General features: G+C 42.6%; 1 protein-coding gene across 5 annotated transcripts in view; it reads right to left on the reverse strand.

Annotated features, from left to right (window-relative positions):
- MPPED2 (metallophosphoesterase domain containing 2) overlaps positions 1–21,220 on the reverse strand; it is a 163,090-nt gene extending 141,870 nt beyond the window's left edge. The window contains exons 1-2 of one of the 5 annotated variants that reach the window (XM_019738618.3): positions 21,068–21,220; positions 14,548–14,796 (exon numbers count right to left, since the gene is read on the reverse strand). In XM_019738618.3, the coding sequence (XP_019594177.1) occupies positions 14,548–14,675 (128 nt within the window). In that variant the 5' untranslated portion in view covers positions 14,676–14,796; positions 21,068–21,220. Of the gene's footprint in view, positions 1–14,547; positions 14,797–18,471; positions 18,614–18,800; positions 19,210–19,512; positions 19,846–20,361; positions 20,676–21,067 lie in introns of those variants that run through there. The other 4 variants (XM_019738616.3, XM_019738620.3, XM_019738617.3 and 1 more) reach the window with 4 other exon arrangements.
- Positions 21,221–22,787: the final 1,567 nt, after the last annotated feature.

Raw genomic sequence — 22,787 nt, forward strand, 5'->3', positions numbered from 1 at the left:
TGATAACACCAATATGAGCAAACACTCTGATAGGACTTACCGTGTCCCAGGAAATGTTCTAGGTACCATACATAAATCAATTGATTTAACACTCACCACAGCTCTGTGATTTACACATAAGAACACAGAGAGATTAAGTAACTTGCCCAAGGGCACACAGCTAGTAAGAGGTAGACCAAAACTCAAACCTTGGCAAGCGGGTTCTAGAGTCCATGTTCTTAAACACAACACTCTACTGCTTCTCTATCTTCTCACACAGTGAACCAGAAGAATATATTACAGACCCTTAGGCATTTATTCTAAAACTACTTATCAAAGCCTGTTAATGTCAACCACATTTTCTTAGTTTACTAATCATTAACACTTGTTTTTAAAATCTAACCAAGAGACCAAAAAGAGGGAGAGAATGACAGAAACAAATGCACCCAATTCTATGTGTATCGAATGTATTCATGGCCCCCAATTCTGACTCCATATGTGAGCAAACAAGATACATAAATCTGAGTGGATTGGTTGTTCATCTAAACAATTCAGAGCCTTATCATGCCTCTCTGAACTGACTCCAATTCATCAAAAATGTAGGAGCAGGTTATATATGGCACCCTCCATTAACTGAAACACACCAATAAATTTCCAAACTGTGGACTCAGCACCAATATATATATATATATGGAGAAATCCCCACATCTATTTCAGAACTCCGTGCCGCTTGTGTCTCCTCTGTGCAGTCTGGAATCATGCATAATGCAATACCACAACTGCTAACAGCAGGCGCGCACCAGATAATTTACACTTGTTTTTATGGACACGAGGAACTGATCTTTGAAGCTGTCCCTAATGAGATTCCGCTTGGCCCTAACAGCATCCTGAGAGAGTGTTCCGGTTTTCTACTTGGCATCCGGTGCATATTTATAATGCAGAATACAAGCTCATTTAAATTGCACATGTGGATTTTGGTGTCGTCCCTATTTTAAAGAAAGATTTTCATATATTAAGGAGTACTGACTCCTCAATTACTAAACCATACTTTACCTAAACCGTGTTACTGCCAGTCACTACAGGTTCTTATCAAAGAGGCAGATCCATCAAAGGGCTTCTACCTACAGGGCAAAAAGCTCCCCCAGTTCTAGTCCAGCACTCAAGTCCAGAAACTCAATTAGGTCTTCAGCCAAAGGGTATCTCCAGAAAGCCTAATTATGCAGCACCTTCCTTAGTAGACACAGTCACAAGGACAGTTAGGGAGAAAACCGGAAGGAGGCCACCGAAATTAAAAACTTCCTGCCCCAAAGTGCTTGCAGTGTAAACCTCTTTCTTATTATCTCTCATCTTTTAACTTCTGCTTCTTGTAAAATTTTCTTAAGCGTGGTACTTTATACAGGTTTTTTGTTTTCATTTGGTTTTCAAGAGGTTTGTAGTTTAGTCATCCATAATTGGAACTTTGTTATATACTTACTTTAAATTTCACTTGTTTTACTTTTAAATCAAAAAATTTTAAAGGTTTTCAATCACTGTATAACACCCATGTTATGATGGTATTATCTGTACTTAAATCACAGATTCTGTCAAAATAGTTATTCTATAAGAGCTTAAAAAGTTCACTGTTTCAAAAGAAAAAAAGTACAATTGTTAAAAAAACAACATACAAGTACAGAATAAAATTGGTTCACCGTATGTGCAATGCATGGTTCTTATGATAATAGATAACCCAATTTCATGGTCTTCATTTCAGGTAAACGCCACACATTAGGGGTAGTTGTCAGTCAGACTCCTGGTAATCGGCCTAAATATATCCTCATTCATTTCACCCTTCTAACCAATAATTGTTGACCCCAAATAGGATCAATAAATGAGCATTTTACAAGAAGTTTAAACAACAGACTTCCTAATGTCTCAGTTTTTAAGTTAGAGAACATAGGAAACCCAAAAGGAAACCCAAATCTTTAGGGTCCAGTTGAAAGTGAAACTTGGATGTTTTTCCGATGTTAGATAGGAGAGTTTACTACTATCATTTTAAAAGTGAACTGATGGCAGGATAGATGATAGCATCAGTGTAGGAGTATCAGAAATACTCACTCTGAGTTTCATCCAACTCCATCCTGAAAAAAACACGGGAGACTTACATAAGTTACCCTTTTTAAAGCCACGTGTACCATCACGTCTAAATACACACTCCCCAAATGAAAGAATGATTACAAGGGAACGCAAGCTTCTTGGGGAAGCACACAGTAAGAGAGAACTGAATCCTTGCAAACTCAACTTTCACTCATTCATTCAGCAGGTATTCGGAACGTGTACAGAAAGTACTTAGCACTGTGATAGGTGCTCTAGACAGAGGCAGGCAAAAAAGGAAAATGAAAAGATAAGCGTTTCTGCCTTCACAGAGCTGAGAGCCTAGTGGAGACAGTGATTTAACAAACAATTAGAAAATGCATTCATGATAATTGTGACCTCGGGAAAGCATTCCTTGTAGGTCCTCTGAGTATATACAAAGGGTTCACCTGATCCAGAAAGAGGGGTACGGGTACCCCTAAAGAAGTGACAAAGGTAGAGGGAAGAAATGGTATTTAGGGAAGAGGGCTGTCGTCGTCACTGTGAGCCTCAAAGTTCAGGGCGGTGAGTGGACCCGCCTGCTGCTTTCCCTGCACCTCTCAATACCTCTCCACTTGGAAAAAATTTAAAAAATACAAACTTCAGGGGGCGTGCCTAGTTGGATTTACAACGTATCTTCCCTTCAATGTCAGCACTGAATCCAGATGGGATGGGAGACCTTGGGAAAAATCGGTGGACAGATCACCAAAGTTGGCACTAACTGCTGCCAAATGTCTGGCTGGCACCAATGTACAGGCTCAATTGGCCATAAAAACCTCACTGTAGTCTTGCTCCTCTCAAAGGAAATCATTTTGCAATCCACAATGAGGCTTACCCAGAGGCCAGCCTTAGGGGGAGGCCTTGAATTTGGAGCTTAACTCAATTGCATGGTTTAGGGCAAGAGTTTCATGTTTCAGATGTGCAGTCAGGTAATCTGATCCCATCCGAGTTTTAATGGCTTCTAAGAAATCCAAAGTGTTAAATCCTTTTCCCAGCCTCCTCTAGAGCAGTCTAAGGGTGCTTTTTTTCCAACCTCCATTCTCCTCCCCCCAGTCTCTTATTCTCATACTCAAACTGTTACTAAATCTGAGGCACCAATTTAATACTCAATTCTTAATCCAAAAGTTTGATGGTAATCTGTGTTCTAAAATAGTGCACACACCCCTACTGTACTTCCTTTGAAAAACACTGAGAGGGAAAATAAAAGAATAATGGAAGTCGAATATATAGAAACGATGCTTCCTTTCAGGGACAATACTATTATGGGCCTGGGAAGGACATTTTCTGGTTCTGTGGAAACCAAAGGCAGCAGACCCAAGCAAATTCCACAACTCCAATAAAAGGCACACACATCTCTGAGAGTTCCCCTGTCCCAGGCAGCAGGCAGGCAGCTAAGATATTGTTTACTAAGACTGTGGCCTGGCTATCCATAGGTTAACACAGACTCAATCCTTCCCTCCTAGTGTGGGAATTGCTGCGGAGACAGCACAACTCTAAAAACTTTAAAAGCCAGGAGGAAAAGAACGAAAACAAAAACTTCTCAACAAGAATAAAACAGACATACTGACTTACTGGCAATTATTATTAATTACTATAATAATCATAACTACCATGCCCTGAACATTGAGAGTGTGCTCAGTCCTTTCCTAAGCACCAAGCATCATTTAATATAACCTTCACTAGTACCTACGGAAGCACACACATATTGTTATGATCTCCACAGTAAAGATGAGACATTCACAGAGAATATAAATGAACACATGCAAGGGACGCACACGGCGGTAGAGAGACAGACTGGATTCTGGATATACTCTTGGGCGGGGGGGACTTTTCAAATGATTTCTTTTTTTATATTTTTAAATGTGCTTACATTTCTGCTTAGCAACAACCACTCCACTCCTGAAAGTCTCCCCTCCAAAATACATGCATTCATCCTTCCTCTCGCTCATGATCTTCTGTTTACGGCTTTATGAAGATATTAAGTGCAGCAGCGAGCTCTCGTAGCTCATGGTACAGCACCTTGCAAAACAGCGCTGTTTGTTTATAAGGTGATACAACCTTCCCTGCAGAGTGTGGGGGCATGATTAAAATCTACTAATGGCCAGAAAGCTCATTTTAATTCTACACTTGACAAAATAAACACCTCGTAAAGGCAGGTAAGCAGAAGCTACTTTTCACTCTGGATGGCTTTGTCTTAATAACCTTTGAAAGGGAGGAACCACTGTAGGGGAAAAGGCTGGCTCTCGCACACACAAAACACAATTATGGCACAATGAGATTGCAAACCCCCGTTTGTGAAGTTAGATTATTGTTTTTCCTCGAAAGGGGTTACCTCTCCTAAATACAGACCACTGCTGAATTGCAAAGGTTCTTCCTTGCAAATATTGAAACACAATTTCCAGTGCAAATTCTGCCTGCATTAGTGGGACCTAACGGAGCCTGTCTGAAAAACCAGGGCATTTGATTTCCCTGAAACCGATTCCCAAAAGGGCTGATTTTCCCCCCCTCTTTTGTCCACAGCAAATGAAGCTCCACTTACATGCTGGAGGAAATATTTCAAAACATTCCCTTTTTTCTCAAAGTGCAGAATTTATGGTAACAGATAATTAACAACAAATGACAAACAATCTGAGTAGTAAAGGTCCCAGTTTGGTTGCCAAGATGATGGTATCAAATTCCAAGATAAACAGTGGAGCGTGCCGGCTGCCATTAATGTTGTGGAGGGGTCGAGATGGAGAGATGCAAAACAGACTAGCCATCAGCCACCAAGGGGCACAGCGTGGAGCAAACAACCTCCCACGGGGTTATTATTTCCCTTCTGAATTCTCCAGAGTGTCAGCCGGCAAAGCGGTGGATCGGGGCTTACCCCACTGCACTGAACAGGACACACAAGTCTGTACATTTTACACAGGGAAAATATTAGATTCGTCTTTGAACTACATTATGGAAGAATCAGGAATTAATATCCTTTAGGAGTTAACACCTCCTTCCTACTCCATTGGTTCTTCCCAAAGATTTGCCCCTCCCTATTCTTCTTTCCTCTAAGTTTGAGTCAAAATAGGTTTCAGCGCTACCAGCTGTGCCCAAAATGTGAGGGTTAAGAACAAAGTGAAAACAAGTTAACCTGTAAAAGTCAGAATCTGAGCACAACATATGGTAAGTCTCCTAGATACTAACAGATGGCGAACCTTGGGAAATTGCAATTTCAGATATTCTTATAGTTCTCAAAAGCCAGTTCATAGTTCACTATTTGTCAAACGGGTTTTTTTAAATATTGAAACACAAACCTAAAGTTTTGAATTACCTAAAAAGGTCTAGCAAATTGTTCCTTCTCAGAGATCAAAACAGGTCAATGTGTGAAAAATTGCTATTCCGATCCTTTCCAATGCTGGATTCGTTGGTATCTAAAATTGGCATACCCCAGAAAGTTAAGGTGCAATTTGTCTTGTCTCCCTGTTGATTGATGTTTAGGGATGTTGACACGCTCCTGGTGTTAAAGTCAAGCCCAAGGCCACGGACATCATAATTGTAAGAAAGAGAATTACGATCTAACAAATATATCTGCTAGGCCCTCCCTCTCCCTTTCCCTTCCCCTCTCACTTCCCCCCCTTTTTCTCTCTCACACATACCCCCATCTTTCCTCTTTTTCTCTATAAAACATGAATCTCCTCATTATATGCCCTGCCTACCCAAGCAGGACTAGAAAGTAAACTTTGGTATATTTTTTTAATGGAATATATTAAATATACGGTAGAATCAAGCAAGGAGCGTATTTGTGATTTAAAAAAATGTCTAAAACAGTCTGATAGATTCTGTGGTTATCTTTGAAGTCTTAAGGCAAAGCAAAATGAAACAAAGGAGAGAAAAACTTTCCAAAACTCAGGACCAAAATAGAGCTGGTAAAATGTCTATGTTATAGCAGAAGGATAATCTTTCAGGAAATTAGAGAAACATGCTGAGGTTGCTTAGCTGGTGGGAGATTTAATTTTTTTCTTGATTTCAGTTATAAGTCTTCGTGCAAAACACATTTTAAACTAAGTGTACAATATATAAACGGTTTGAAACTTGGTCTGTGGCCCAAATACCTAAAACCAAAAAGTACAAGTGAGCCACTTTTCTTAGCCAATCAGCATAAATGCCAAAATAGCCCACCACAAGATGGGAAAAGATATTTTTCCAATCCAAGAATTATCGAATCTTTGAGCTGGAAGGTTTCAGAGACTGCACAAAGAAATAAATGGGTTGGACTCAAGTCCATGTTACGGTGTAGAGTCTTGCAATCTTTTGAGGAAGTCACGACCAACAGAGGAACTTCAAGAGTGGTTTAATTCTCACTTGGGATTTTAAAGCTTAATAATTTCAAGTACTAAAAATGTATCTGTTTCCTTTATTAAATGGTGTTAGTTTTTCTTTTACTTTTTTTTTTCAACCAGTGTCAAGGGTTTTAGTATTTATTGTAAAACTGCACAAAAATTTAAACCAACTAGAGGAGCTTATATTCTTTATTTACGGTAAAGAAGGAAAAAATGAAAAGCCTGCAAAAACTGCATTTTCTTATTTGCATATATTTTACCCTTCTACAGAGGCAGAAATTAGAGAAAAAAAAAATCTTCAAAGCAAAATAGAACAAAAATATGCAGACCCAAATACTGCAAGGGCCAATAAATCCAACAGAGTTTCCTCTTTGCAGAGTTAGTGTTTCTACATAGACAAAGCCTCCAAGTGTACTTTTTACATTAAAAAAAAAAAAAAAGGCAGACTAACAGACTAACATGGTGGTCTGCAAAAGTATGGTAGTTTTGTCCATACTGATATTGAAATAGTAGCCTGATCATGCCAGGACAGCTACTGAAAAATCTGGTTTTCAGTATGCTATGAAAATCTAAAAAGGAAAAAGCCATGGGAAGACAAGAACTAAGGAAGGAAATACCGCAAAGGAATAAAAAGAAACTGATGGGTAGATACTCTGAGACTGAGCTTTTTCTCGTTTTTGAAAACAGTTCAAAACTACCTAGAGTTTGTTATATAAGACGTCGTAGATTCCGTGGCACTAGCTTTTGTTTTATATTTTACATCTTTATAAGCTCTAAACTCTCAGAATTAAAATTAAATACTTCTCAAATACAGACTCTCCATTACATTACTTCCTGTTTAGCTTGCCTTGCCATTTTGTATATTTTTATCAAAACATTTCCATGAAAGAAGCTTTTTAAAAAAAGAAGAAAAAAGAAAAACGACAACTGTATTTAGAGCAGGAGATAGCTTTAATTCATAAGGAGAGGTGATCTGATGGTTTCCCGGTTTCAGGATATGTATATCCATTGACTGTGGCCACACTTTCCCTATGAATCTTTATCTCTGTAAATGTAAGTATTTCAGAATTCCAAGAATACCATACTACAGAGGATCTGCTTTATTTGTCAATATTCTTTACCCTCCCAGAGAGTTAAGTAACCAACCACCAAAAAAAAAAAATATTACCCAGTTACGCAACGTACAACTAGGATTCTAAGAACAAATCCATATGGACAAAAAAAAATATCTGATTTTAGGTTGCCTTTTTAATGCTCGAATGCAAACAAAGAAATCTACAGAATAGGAAAAAAGTCAGCTCTAAAATGAAGTCGAACTGTCACGGACCACAAGATCAGTACCCTCAGGGAGTGTACAGGGAAAAAAAAACTTATTTTAAAAAAGAAATGAGAGAGGAAAAGAAAAAATACCCTGTGTTTATATACGAGTGCAAACTAAAAGGGCCATTCAGCATCTCCATGACGAATTTCAGATTGAAAACATTAACAAAAATTATGGCCATGCTAATGTGCAGGCCAGTGATAAATTTGTAATGAGAATGAGAAAGCGGCTTACCAAGAGAAAATGTTTAGAAATTCTGTTTTTCTCTTCCTTCAAACAGCTAATGCAGCCAGCTCTGCAGCAAAGAATGAATTTCTACCTTGTTAGTAAAGTGCAATTTTACGGAGCCCCAGACATTCATTCATTCATTGATATTACTCTTCCTCTGTGTGAGACTTAGGGGTCATTTTCCCTCCACTATATCCCCATGATGTCTCCCTATAACATTCTTTAGTACAGAATATCACTAATGATGAGGGATTTGTGTTCTTAATTTCAAATAGACAAAAGAAAAGATAAGAAATAGAAATCTGAGACTGCCAGTGAGAAGGAATGATGCTAAAGAGCATCAAGACCAATAGGTGGTAAGAAACTTGAAATTCAGAGAGGCCCATCTTGCTAAGGATCATGGATCCAATTAGTGACCAAGCCAGGACTAGAATACAAGTTCCCTGAAACATCGTCAGATGGTGTCCTACAGCAACCCATTTATTTACTGATACTGTATAATCTGCGGGCTTTCAAAAATGAATTTGAAGACACTTCTTCAAAACTTCCCCTTCAGGGGGAAGCCAGACGGCTCAGTTGGTTACAGTACGAGCTCTGAGCAGCAGGGTTGCTGGTTCGATTCCCACAAGGGCCAGTGAGCTGCGCCCTCCAGAACTAGACTGAAGACAATGAGCTGCCACTGAGGTTCTGTAGGGGCGGCCGGATGGCTCATTTGTTAAGAGCGCGAGCTCTCAACAACAAGGTTGCCAGTTCAATTCCCGCATGGGATGGTGGGCTGCATCCCCTGCAACTAAAGATTGAAAACGGTGTCTGGACTTGTAGCTGAGCTGCACTCTCCACAAATAGACTGAAGGACAAAGACTTGGAGCTGATGCACCCTGGAGAAACACACAGTTTCCCAATATTCCCCAATAAAATCTTTAAAAAACAAAACAAAACAAAAACTTCCCCTTCAGATACAGGACTCAGAAGTAGGCAGCATCCTTGGCACTGCTCTCCTCTCCCCACACATGAGCAAGTTGAATTATATTGAACCAATGAACAGCCTTTGGTCCATTCCTTGATTATAATATAAAATAGAAGGTGTCACCAGGCCAAAAGAAAGTAGATTTGCAGCAGAGTGAGACTTTCCTGCAACTCTTGCATACAAAGCAGAAGCACTTGTAGACAAATTATATTTTTATCATTTTTTAAAAAAGTGTTTTTATCGTGAAAGTATTACATAAATATAAAACATATAAAATAAAATATAAAAGTATTACATAAATATAAAGTATATAAAATAAAAATGTAAAGGTTTTTACCCAACACTCCCTTCCCCCAAATTATTTCCCAATTTATTCCCAAAATAATCACCAGTAATGTTGGTATTTATCTTTCTACACACTTTTATATTTTTTTTCAACCAAACAGCACCATTATTTAACACTCTTCTGTAACTTTGTTTTTGCACCTAAGGATAGCTAATACAGCCCTGAAACAAACATTTACTTCCTACCACATAAAAATGAAACTTCTGATCAGACAAAATCCTATAAGAATTTGGCATGATCACCCAGATACCCTAACCACTTCAGATCATTTTTGATTAGCAATGCCCGAGCAAACACTGACAGATGCAATCCAACAAAGCAAAAAGAACACAAACTGGGACTTGTCAGGTTTTATACCACCAACCAGTTCAGAAAGGAAGATGTTAACATTTATCTCATGCTCACCAGCAAATTGACAAGACCATGAATACTATCCCAACATCTATCAAGTTCTATCTTTCAGGCACTATCTGTCATATACATCATCTCATTTAAAGCTCACAACCATTTTAAAGGGTCATTAAACCCATTTATAGATGGGAAGACTGAGGTTCAGTAATTTGTCGATCACCACCCAGCCAGGCCAGTAATGGGTAGGATCAGCATTTGTATAGAGATATCTCATTTCAGACCACATTCTCAGCTACCACGTGAATATTGTCCTCATTCCCCAGCCCAAGCTGTGCCCATTGCACTCAACCCTGGTTAATTATGGTTAACTCTTGATGCTTCTGTTTTAAGCACAGCCCGATGGGGAGCCTAAGACACTGGTGGAGGTACAATGTCTTGAGACCAGCCCAAGTGGAGAAAGGTCATTGTGATACCCCAGAGAACAACCAGGCAACATTCAGCTCATGGGACTCCTCCCCCGCCCCTGACTGTCAATCCCATGGAGTAACTGGAGGCAGGTGAGACAGACACTCCTAAATTGTCTTGACAGACCCTACAAAGTCAAGATGCATGCCAACGCTGACAGCTAAAAATTCCATCCAGTAAAGTTTCCTGGACAAAATGTACCAGTGAGTGATTTTTCTTATCTATTCATTTATTTATACTCCACTGATTTTCAAAACGAATTGAGACAGCTCAGAATACAAAACACAGAATCAATAAAACCATCATTTAATGATAACATCTAACATTTATTGTGTATAGGTCACGTACTCAGTACTTCTCTAAGAACTCGACAACAACCTTCACAACAACCTTGTGAGATAGGTACTACGCTTATTGCCCACATTTTATAAATGAAAAAAAGACAACACAGAGAAGTTAATACATTTCTCACTGGTTGGTTACACAAATAAGTCAGGGGTGCAACCAGGTTTTAAATCCAATAGTCCGATTCCATTGGAGATACCGACCACCATGCTACACTGTCTCCCAAAAACAAGTGGAAAAGAACCAGAGCTAGGTAAGAGTCCAAGAGCGTTGACAATTGAAGAGATAGACAAGCAAAGTGACTAAAACTGAAAATAAAACTTGATTTGTGCTTCCTAACAACCAATCCTTAGCAAAAAAGGTGAGGAATTGACCTCAGTAGGGTGACCAGCCATCCTGGTTAGCGCAAGACGAAGGGGTCTCCCAGAACATGGGACTTTCCATGCAAAGACTGAGATTGTTGGATGCCCTACTAAAAAGGTTGTATAATATTTTATTAGCTTCAGATAATTAAAAACATACAAAATCTTTACTGTGTTTTCAAACCTACATTGGCTCCTTCAACACCTCCTCCCACCATCAGTAAATGAATATACTAAATAATTTTCTCAACAGCCTTCTCGGGAGAGATGAAAGGGTTGTAGAAAAATGAAGCCCTGTTAATTGTTGGTTTTCAATCATCCCATTTATTAGTGTGTTCGAGAGTCTGGGTAAGGGGGGCACACAAATTCTAGGTTAAATTCTGCCCTGCCAACTCCAGCTATGCTTTAATTGTCTTTCCCAGGGTCATATAGGATTGCTTTATTTAAAAAAAAAAAAAATTCCAATATCACAGGCAGAGATACAAACCAGTGGTTCTTAGAAAGCTCGGTGGTAGCCTCATCAGAACTCACAGGTAAAACCAAACCGAGAGAAAGCAGTAAACCTCTTACAGCCAGTTGAACAGCTATGAAATCAGTGATAAGCTTCATGAAGATGGAAATCAGGTCTTATGTATTTGTGTTCCCCCCACACCAACACCTTACAAATTAATATTGTCTTAGTTGCAATCTTAATCTTAGTATGTTAGAGCTAAAAGATCCGTCACTATCATTTGGTGTAAATGTTTACAGATGAGTAAACTGAGACCTGGAGAAGGGAAGTAAATGGCCCAAGGTGAGTCACAAACCTGAAGTGAGACTAACTGAATTAAATGGAAAGTGAGCTATTCTTTAATTAAGGTGACAAAACCCCCAACTAGGTTGTATGAAAGAAAGCAATGGATCACTTGAGGGAGTAGGATTTTAACTCCAATCCAGATGATCTGTGCCAGGTCTTCATTGACCTCAGTTTAAGTGAAAAAGGGAAACAAATGTTTTAAGAATTCCATGCAAAACAAATGAGCAACTATTCAAGTGGAAAAGAGAGACTATCCTCAGGGACAGGAGCAAAGCTCTGCATGACACATTGAAAATTTCAGAAAAGCTAAGAAATTTTAGACTAACTATTTTATGGATATTTTGCAACCAATTTAAGTTTCTGTTTAGACTAAGGGAAACCTTTTTTTTTTTTTAATAACAGAAGTATAACACGATCACAATTCACCAAGAAACTTGAATGCCTAGTATGGACCAGCCACTGTGCCAGGGCATCAAGCACAGAAAAGTAAAGACAAGGAAAAGGTGAGCCAGCATCTTGACCATACAGAGGCACCTTCATGCAAACACACATAATGCTAAAAACAGCTCAGAAAAAATGCCAGTGAAAATCTCCAAATTTCAAACACAATTTCTCATCTCAGTGCACAATCAAATCAATGGATGGATCAATCAGTCGATCAATCAGTATTCTGAGCACCTGTTACCTGCTCAATCCCTGCCTTTAAGAAACACATGAGGAGAGAGAGAGAGAGAGGTATATACCTGTATATAGAGAGAAATAATAATGGAGGTGGTATGGTATGCCCCCAAGTGACTAGGAGCATCGCATTGCGGGGTGGGGGGAACAGTCAGTTTCGACTGGGAGAGATAGAAGAGGGGTTTCATAGACGTAGAGGGGCCTGAACTGGCTCTGAGGTTTTTGATGAGCAGAGCATAAATGTCTCCGCTCTGAGAAACGGTGAAAACATTGCATCAAAACGGAAAGATGCAAGATGAGCTCAGGTGACTGTGAGCCAACTTGTGTAGCTGGAGCCAAGGGTTCAGGTAGGAAGTCCTCAGTGGGTAGCCAAGGGGGAATGACAAGCTGGACCTAGAGCATGAAAGAATCCTCTTCTCCAAGGTAGGAGGGATGCCTGGTAAAAGCACTACACAGCTGTCTAGGTTGCCAGTGCAAACCCCGTTTCTCAAAGCTTTGTTTCAGAAAAGGTATGATTTGATCCTTCAAACTTTGCATGGCTAGAACTAAGCACATCAGTTCTAAGGTTACCTGATTTTAAAAATATCTCTATGCATCACATTTCACAAGTGGAATCTTATGGCCACGAACAAGTGAGGACTAAGCTGAGGTTCCCTATCAGTCACTTTCCAAGGAATCTGGGGCAAAACATACTTTCCTTTGCCTGAAAGGAAACAGAATTCACAAAGTTCTTTGCGATTCTTTAATACAAAACATCACCCCAGCAAAACAGAGCTAAAGGTATCCTAAATCCATTTTCACAAATTCTGTAACGTATTTGAAGGAAAAAATTATTAGAAGCAGAATAAAAGAAATATTTGAAATGAATACATACTTACTGTTGAAAAAAACCATTTTAACAAAGAAAATTCTTATTCACCTTAAAAACCTTTCCTTAAAATCATGTTAGCAATCTTTCATAATCATGAATATATCCTGAATTAAAGAAAGTATACAATTCTTAGAAATAGTTTAGCACTAACCATTTGAAAGGATGTCTTTCTTTTTTTCTTTCTTTTTTTTTCCCCCCAGAAATCCCGTTATAGGTAATTGAGTGGCTCTATTGAATATACTTGCAAAGTAGCATCCCCGTCTTTACACTTAAACCCAGGCAGGCAGTCAAGAGAAGATCTTTTTGTTTTATTACAGTTTCTAAATTTGAGGGGCGGGGGAGGTTTGGGGGACGGAAGTCCTACTTTTTTTTTTTTTTTTTTAATGCCCAAAGGAAACAATTACTAAAAAAAAGAGCTTGTGACTAAGACATGCCCTGAGTTCAATTTTGCTAGGACTTTTTTTGCAAAAACAGTCAACAGAGTCCTAACCTCCTTTTCTCTCTTGACTATACAATAGTTTTCAAAGAGGTTCAGTCCTACTATGAAAGACTAATGTTAGACACTGGAAGATCTAACAGAGAATGGGCACCAGGCCTTGAATAAACAAGGGGGATGGTGACCTTTTGCCCTGTCTTCTGAAAGCCCAGCACATCCTGTATGTAGCAGAGGAACAGAAAAAAGCTGGTGTGCATCCAGGTACTGCAAAATCCTCGCCTCTTGATTTCTCCCACACTTTGTTCCTTAACAGCTTAAACCGCAACATGCCTTCAATAGTATTAGGGAGTGAGAGAAAAGTACAATTGCTGGAACCAAGTGTTCCACTGTCCCTCAAGCCTTTGTTCCCCATATTGTTTGAGTCGTGCAGCATGCAGCACACGTTCCACTAGCAACAGGCAAGACAATGGATTGAGCAGTGGTTGAACAATTAGTCCCAATTAGGCCTATTTCCCCGTTGAATGTAAAGGGGTAGTGGGGTGAGGTGAAAGAGAAAAAAACTACAGAAATTTTCAAGAAATATTTCATCATGGAGGCAAGCAATACAATGGAAAGCAAATTGAGCTAGGGGTCAGGAGACGCTGCCAAAATTCACTGTGTGGCATTCAGCAAATACCTTAACCTCTCTGTTGTTTATTCATAAAATGTGGGCAGCCTACTGCCACCCTTCAGAGGCTCTGAAGACCTAATGTTAAGTTGTGATTGAAAGGACTCTGAAACTTCGAAGTGTTACACAGATGTAGGCGATTCCTCTGAGCGGTATTTGGAACCACAGACACACATCTGTTTTGCGAATCAGATACTTTTTATTCTCCCTGACAGAAGTCATTAGTGACTTTTTTGTTTTGTTTCTAGTTTCTTGATTGCTAGATTTTTTCTGTTGTTGTTTGTTTTGTTTTAAGTTCATGAGTGATACTTACATATGTACATGTGGCGGCTGGAATCTGCTCTGGTTGATGTTGTAGTGAGTGAATGCCTGGGTGGGGTTAGAACTGTACTCATCCACCGTGATGGTAACTTTGCCTTGAGAAGGAATCCCATGTGCCATCCTTCCTCCTTATAGGCATGAGCAATTCACAACTTTCCGGAGCAAAGGATGGAAGCAGGCATGGTGCGTTTCAGCCAACCTCTGAACCAAAGGATCTACTCATCAATACCGCTGTGCGTTTCTGGAAAAAGAAAAAAAAAAATTATAAAATGAGAACAAAGAAAAATAGGGTGTTCTAAGAGACATCAAATGTGACACATGGACATGAAATTGGTTCACAGAAAAATCTTGATCTGTGTTGTTGCCTCATGGATACAACCTTTTCCAACTCTCTACCCTGCAAGTGCTTCAGAGTGGACATTACATGGCAGATGACACTGCTGGCTGCTCGCAAATCATTTCAGTGGCATTCAAACTAAGATTTCCTCTTTAATTATAATTATGGCACTTAACATGAATTACAGAAGGGCCATATCCACAGTTGCCATGGTGTCTAACTATAAATGGTTTGTGCTCAAAGTGGAGCCTCTTCCAAACCGTCCCTGCTAATTGGAATATTTGGTCTGTACAAAGTTGGTGTCCTATAATAATTTGAAATCTCAGTGTTTAACACAGCCATATAACACAATGACAAATGTAAATTTAAAATGCTCTGCTGATAACAATACATGTGTGTACCTATGCTACACACATCACACATGCACACGTTGCACATAATTTTTTCATTCACAAGCAGTTCCCAAAATACATAGGTACTCAATGCCTGGAATACATATGCATTCCACTGCGGCCAAGAACTTTATGGTGAAGCAAATCCCTCTTGCTCAATGCTGTACAATTTCTTTAAAGACTACCGTCACTCAGGGGAAAGTCAAACACATCCAGGCTTGGACCACCACTTTCGATGCATTCATTACCATCTCTCTTTGAGCTGGGAGCAGTAAAGGAGGGCAGCCATTACGTCTACATCTTCGTTCTTGCTTGCTGCTACCTAATTCTCAGTAGTTGGTTTCACACTTTTTTAAGTTCCCATTAGTTTTGAATCTTTTTCTAAATGTCAGTATATGATTTGCTGCACTGAGTTCAGAAATGAAGATGTTTATTTTTATAGCAAGTGTGCACAGACTGAGGAAAGCACACCCTTGCATGAAGGCTGTTGTAATTGATCAGTGCAGTAGAGAAGCGGCAGCGGAGGGCACAGTCCTTGGGTAACCCTGGGGTAACCCATCCTCTTACTTTAAGCTCCACAGCAAAATACATTTACCATGTACACCATTAAGCTCCGGAGTCTTAGTTGCTATCTCAAATAAAATTATTTAGAATAACAAGATTAGATTTAAATTTGGCATGAAACACCTTAAATACCAAGCAAAACGCAGATGGCCTGCCATAGGCCATTTATTTTATTATTTTACAACCCAGGGCTTGTGTAGTCCTCCATATGCTAGCTGGGCTAAGAAATTCCACAGCGTTCTACTCAAATCATTGCCTTCTTCATCTTAGTGAAGAGAGCTAAACAACACCCACCTCGCCTGCATTCCTAATGTACAAAGGCACTGCCAACAGAGGAAACCCTGATGCACTGGCATTTTCAACAAAGTCTCACTTTGGGTTCTCTTTCTTCTTCCTGCCTTCATGGGAGGTTTGAGTCCTTCCTTTAAGCACCAGTTGACAGACAACCAGGCCAGTAGGATTAACGAAATTAAAATCTTTCCCTGCTCCTCTGATGTAAGATAGCTGTAAGAACTGCTTACAAATCATAATGTAGCAGTTTTCATACCAAGTTTGCAGCTGTTTCCTTAATTTCCCCCACAATTATATTTTACTGTTATTTTGCATAACAGTAAAACACAACACCTGCTTCAAATTGCAGTCCTGTTCTAAGTACTGTAATTCTCTTTTGAGACACAAAGTACCGAGACACTGCTGAAGCACAAAACTGCATAATTGCGCCACGCTGAAAAGTAAATACAAATGAAAATATCTTCCTGTTATAGAAATGAGGGTCATTAAAAAGAATGTTAGCCATCAAAGCACAGAGGAATAAAACACATTTTCAGAATGCGAGAACCTAGTGTTTGCACAAATTAGAGAGTGGTGTAAAAATGACATGGCAATTCTTATGTTCCTGCCATCAATGTCTATTGTGTGATATACAGAACATTAAGAAGCGAAGGAAACAAAATTCACGTCTAGACCATTGTGACCTCTCAGCAACAATCTCTGCACCCAGTGCCAAAAACAGTTTAAATGTTTTTGGAACAAACTCACTAATTAAACAAAACGGACTAGAAAGACAGCCTATATACCTATTATGTACATATCTAAGCAATGACTTAACAGGAGTTAGCATTAGACCCTCCCATTGGAAGCCTAGAAGAGGCAGAACTTAGAAAGTGATCAATTCACACCCCTAAGTGGTCCACTTCATCCTAAAGTCAACTGCAGGATTGCCTTTTCTATCAAGTGAACATCTTTGCACCTTTGCACCTTTGCCCCAGCAGAAAAATAGGGCATCTTTTCATCAGCAAGCACAGGACCCTATAACTCTGATGGACTAAATGGGTGGCTGGCATCTCATTTGAATTCATCTTTACCGTGTTCTCTTTTCAAATGTTTTATCGAAACAGTGCACCTGCAGTGTCTATCTTCTTTAATCTGGAGTTCTTTGAAGAAAATGTCAGACTGAGGCAGAGCTTCATAACTTGCACAGGAACCTTTACAGGCAAGTCAAGAAACGGCTTTTTTTTTTTTTTGTAAACGCTATGTTCACCCCCACTCACATCACAAAATGAACATATCGTAAGAATATTAAACACACCAACACATGGTTAAGACCTTTTTTTTTTTTTTTTTTTTTTGTAAACTCAGAGACAGGACAATGGTCCCCTCCTCTAACCTGAGAAATTTGAAAAAAGCGTGAAACAAACAGAACGATACACTGCCTAGAACTATCAAGAAGCTGTATCACTTTGCTTCACATTTTTTGGCAGGAAAAACTTCCAAATGATCAGATTTTGGAGTATCTCATCTTCATCGCTCTTGTATTGCTTTTTGCATATTTAAAATGACCAGTATTCTTTTTAAAATTTTTCATTTTATACTTCAACATATTTGCTCCACAAAACAAAGGAATCCAGCACTAAATGCCAGGGATCCTAAAGAAAAATCTAAAGGGGACTGCTACTGCCAAACATTTATACTGCTGCTAGTTTGATTTCTATCTTAAAAAAAAAAAAAAAAAAAAAAAAAAAAAAAAAAAACCATGTGAGCACATTTTGCATTTCCTAGACAGCAATCACTTCTCCTGTCCCTTAAGCTGTGCAACTTGCAATGTTTTATGTTTGGTTTTTTTTTCCCCCAAGGAATCTAGTTGGAAAACCTTTTAAAGTTTGTTGGCAATGAAAGGATTAAAAGCCGGGGAATTAAATAACTGTCTCCACCTCCTAAACACCAGAAGTCCAATTTACCAAAAGTTTCAAAGCAACAACTCATGACCTCTCTACCGGAGCACCGCACGGCATAGCCGATGAGGAAGGGGCCCGTGATTTCCTCCTTTAAACAAGGATGCTCATTTTATTCACTTGCCCTAAGATCGCCAGACCGCCTGTCCAGACTTTGGAACTCGCGGGTTCCAACTTCGCCAAATGTCGCTCCCCTCCCTCTGCCGCACAGATCGAGTGATTTGTCAGCTCCCGCCCCTACTCTTTTATGTCCACCTCCAGTTACACATCCCTGCATCCCGGAGCGATGCTCACAAGCCTTCCCGGCAGCTTCTCTGCCAGGGATTTTGAAGGGATGCACAAAGTTCCACGTGCCTCTGTCCATACAGCGCCCTCCCTCCCGCCGCACTTACACCTGAACTTGTCTCCAGCACTGCGGACACCCGGCTGGCACATGCTTTCGGAGAGGAAGGGCAGCACTTTCCTCCCGCGCCTCGGGCTATCCGGAGAGTCTATATATGGTGGGGCGGGGGGCGCGGAATTCTCCACTTTGGATTGGTGTGTTTGTTTTAAATCGGGGAGGGGGGCTTCGCCAACTACACACACACACACACACACACACACACACACACACACACACACACACGAGCGCGCGCGCGCGCTCGCCCTGCCCTCCCGGCTCACGGCCGTCTGGTCCCGGCTACAGCTCCCCCTTCCTTCCTAGAGCACCAGCTCGCCTTACTCGCTCAGTCCCCGGTTGCCACTGCCGTCGCCACCGCTGCCGCCGCCGCTGCTGGCACTGCTGGCGCTGACGCTCACGGCCCCGGGCTCCGCTGGGCGCCTGTCTTTCTTTCTCTCCCTCTCCCCCAGCCCCGGATTGATTGATGACCAACGGCGGCCAATAGCCCTGACACCGCGCCATCCTCGCAGAGGCATCGTAGCCCCACGCCCTCGACGTCAGCCTCCTGGGCGCGTTGGCATCTCCGAACCCTCAGAGCGGAGCCCGCGCCCGGAGCCGCCGCCGTCGCCTCCCGGCTCTCCGCCCGGGAGCAGCCGGGCTGCTTCCCTGGAACGGCAGAGAAAGGAAGGGAGGGAGCCAGCGAGGGTTGGAAGGGGGTGTGGAGGCCACGGATCCCACCCCCCTTGGAAATCTTTTCTTTCACTTAAAGTTTTGTTTGTGTTTTCCACCCTGACCTGTTTGTGTTTCTTTGCAGCATCTCAAATCAATTACACATTTTTCATGACCTGCATTGCACTTAATTTGGGATTTGTTGAAGGGGAGGTAAATGTGCTCTAAATCTACCCCCAATGGGGCATCCTTAATTTATTTTCTTGATGTTAGATTCTACCCCCGTCCCCAGTCTCCAGAAGGGAAAATGCCCCCTTCACCTCCTAGGCCGCAAAACCCTGGAATTCAAAGGCTTCACAAAGATAACCCTGTTACATGTAAATACCAAAGAACTCCTGCTTCTCTCCAGAAGAAATCCGGCGGCAAGGGTTACTTTTTCTCGCTGCTCGTATCCCGCCGCCCAGCCGGAGTCTCTAGCTCGCTCCGTAGGCTACGATCGTGAAGACCCGAGACCGCAGGGGAGAGCGAGGTCTGGGCGCGGGGACGGGGTGAGAAAAGCCCCGCGCGAGAGCCGCGCGCGGGCGGCCCCGGGGGCGGCGGTGGAGCGCAGCCCCAGCACAAAGCTGCGCGGCGCCTTCCCGGCCACCGCACCTCTCTCCGGCCGCCGCGGGCGCCCGGGGCTCGGGCCAACACAATGCACCCGGGCCTAGGCCGGGGCGGCTCGAACACATAACCCCGGGACTTTCTAGTAAACAGCTCGCCGTGCCCTCGTCCCCACCCCCATTCCCGCCACTTGGCTTTTGCCGCTGCCCCTCGCCGACACCCTCTCCTCCCCTCCTAAGAAATCCCGGCGGAGGAGGGGGCGGGGATGTGGAGACCCCGAGAGGTCGGGGGCCGAGGACTGGGGGGAGGGGAGAAGAGCAGAAGGGCAAGATGGGGAGTGGGAGGGAGATAGCACCTAAAAAAGAATTAGCTTTCGCTCGGGGGTAGAAAATAAGCCCTCCTCGGGTTCCGAATTGTTGGGGAAGTGCCCGCTCGTGCGAATGTCAGGGGCATCGGGGCAGCCGCGGTCCGCAGCCAGGGAGCCCCCCGCACGCGCCTGTGACAAGGCACCTCTCACCCGGGCTCCGCTTTGTGTGTGCATTTTTTTCCCTTCCTCTCGCGCTCGGCACCGGGCGCCCGGCCTCCTCCTCCCCCTCCCCCGCCCTCCGCCTCCTTTCCCGGGGCGGATTACCTTTCCCGGGCTGCGCTCCGGGTCCCGGGGATGCCTTCAGCGCCCGGCAAGCAGGCGATCCATCGCGGAGCCGGCGGGAGGCGCGCCGGGGGCGCGCGGGGCTGGCGAGGGGCGCGAGTGGGCCAGAACCTTCGACCTCGGAGGTCCCGCGGTGGGCTGGGGCGGGGGACCGGGGGCGCGGCGTGAGAAGGAGGCGGGGGGGAGAAAAGACGAGAGCAACCTCGATCTGTGGAGAGAGCGAGCGAGGGGGCGAGGAGAGGGAGCGAGGGCGCGGCGAGCCGGAGGGAGCGTGAGCGGTGCAGTGACAGGGACCGCCACTGGGGTCAAAGGAGCACAGCTCCAGGAAGCCAGGCGGCCGAAGCGCCGCTCCTAGCGCGCTCCCCAGCAGGACCCCGCGTCCCGGCGCGTAGCTCCTGCAGCCCCGGCCCACTCGAACCCCCGCCGGCGCCCCGAGGCCCCTGGGTTGCAAGAGGAGGAGGGAACTGAGGGCGAGGCCGGCAGCCTGCTGGTGCTCCCGGGTCAAGCAGGCGGCAGGAAGCTGAGCTGCAAGTTCATCATCATGAGTGTGATCAGCGTAAAAATGATCGGGGACCGGGGAGGGGGTGCTACGGAGCCCCAGGACAATAAAGGGAGTTTTCCCTCCAAATGGGTGTCTTCTGAAAAAGAGAATACCCAGCCCCCCCCCCCCTCCACCCCAACCACCGACCTGTCAGGCGCTGTATGAAGTCCTGGCACAGCTCCAGGGCGCAAAGCTCGCGGCTGGAGCAGGGCAAGGGGCTGGGGCACTCAGCTCAGACCAAAAAAGGCGACCCTGGGTTCCCTCCCATCTGCTGAGCTTAGGCTTTCCTGGGGGAGAGCTCTGCTCCCTTTTCTTAAGCCTTTCAACTCACCAGATACACACACACACACACACACACACACACACACGCACACACACACACCCCTTTCTCTCTGTAATGTTGTTCCTGAGAAAGAAAAGGCCAACCCAGCTGATAATTTCTTTTACCTCCATGAATTATGTACGGCAGGTTTAGGATATAGAGGTGAGGAGAGGCAGACTCTAATTGTTTTCATTTTGTCTTTGGGGCACATTTCCCCAAAAGATAAGCCCTTCAAAACCGTTTTAGAAATCAAAGTTAGTTCCCTTTTCTCTGCTACTTTGGATGGGGGGGCGGGGGGGGGGAAGGTTTTCAGAATTGTATGCAAACGACATAAGGAAAGGGAACTACACTGAAATGCTAGAGGACAGGAGACTAGGAAGAGAAGGCTTTTAGAAAACTTGGTTGGCAAGGCTTCCTGTGAAAGATGAGGTGGCCCTGTGATGTTATGCCATTGTCAGAGCTGAAGGATTTGGACGGCAACCAGATCTAATTCCTTTCCAGGAGTCAGACTCAAAGATCTAGGCATTCTCCAAAGGAAAATCCAATGGATGTGTTTGTGAGTGAGAAGTGTGCTAAGTATACTATGTGACAACTGACTAGACATCCTGGCTGAAATTATATCTCCTAAAAATAAAAAGGAGCCATTTCAACTTGATCTGTGGCCTCCGTGCTGAGACTAATTGGTTTCCAGGGTCTGAGGAGGAAGGGAGAGAGGCTGGTAGGAGCCCCTATAAAAAAAAGATCAAACGGAATTCACTTGAAAATATTTCCCTTTTACAATAGGCTTTCCTGGCACTTGAATTTTAAGTAACCTATCTCTTATGCCTGGGCTGAAATGAAGGGGGAAATGGTTTTGCTAATGTATTTATTTTGTTGTACAGTATGCCCAGAGTGTCGGTACTTGTTAAATGGACTGGGATCAAGGGACAGTGACTACCCTTGCCCAGCACAAATCACAGCAAGTGGCATTGACATTAAAGAATGCCAAAGATGGGGTGGGAATATCTTTTTATTTTGTTTTCCAGCCCAGCAGCAAACACTGACTAGAATCATGTTTTTGAAGAAATGTTTGCTTTTGTTCCCCTTATTCTATGAATTAGTAGTATACTTCTCCTATCTAAATGGGTTGAGTTTTTAGACTGATTTGGGATGATTTAATCAGTCCTCCTCTCCCCACCACCCTTCAAAAACAAACAAACAAACAAAATTCTGCACCAGTCAAATAACTTCTGTGGTTTTCTAACTTCTTGTTCTAAAAAGTAACAGGTAGTCAGTCAATCAATACATTCATACTAGTTTGTGCATGATCCTAAATCTATGTGCACAGACAGTAAATAATAACGTGGCACATTTTGCAGGACATATAATGCTATAAAAAATCAAGCAAGTGATTCTTCACAAAGTTGACGAAAATTTGTATACCATTTGCTCACTGGGGAAAAATTGAGGCACAAAAAAGCTTAAAATTGTAACTTGTACTGAAGGAAGAAGTAAGTCAGCCTCTACAGGGTCCCTGCTGATCAATTATACACTGACAGAGGCAGT

This window comes from Rhinolophus sinicus, chromosome 14 (assembly GCF_057876585.1).
Source record: "Rhinolophus sinicus isolate RSI-liver-muscle chromosome 14, RSI-T2T, whole genome shotgun sequence".
Classification (NCBI taxonomy): domain Eukaryota; kingdom Metazoa; phylum Chordata; class Mammalia; order Chiroptera; family Rhinolophidae; genus Rhinolophus; species Rhinolophus sinicus.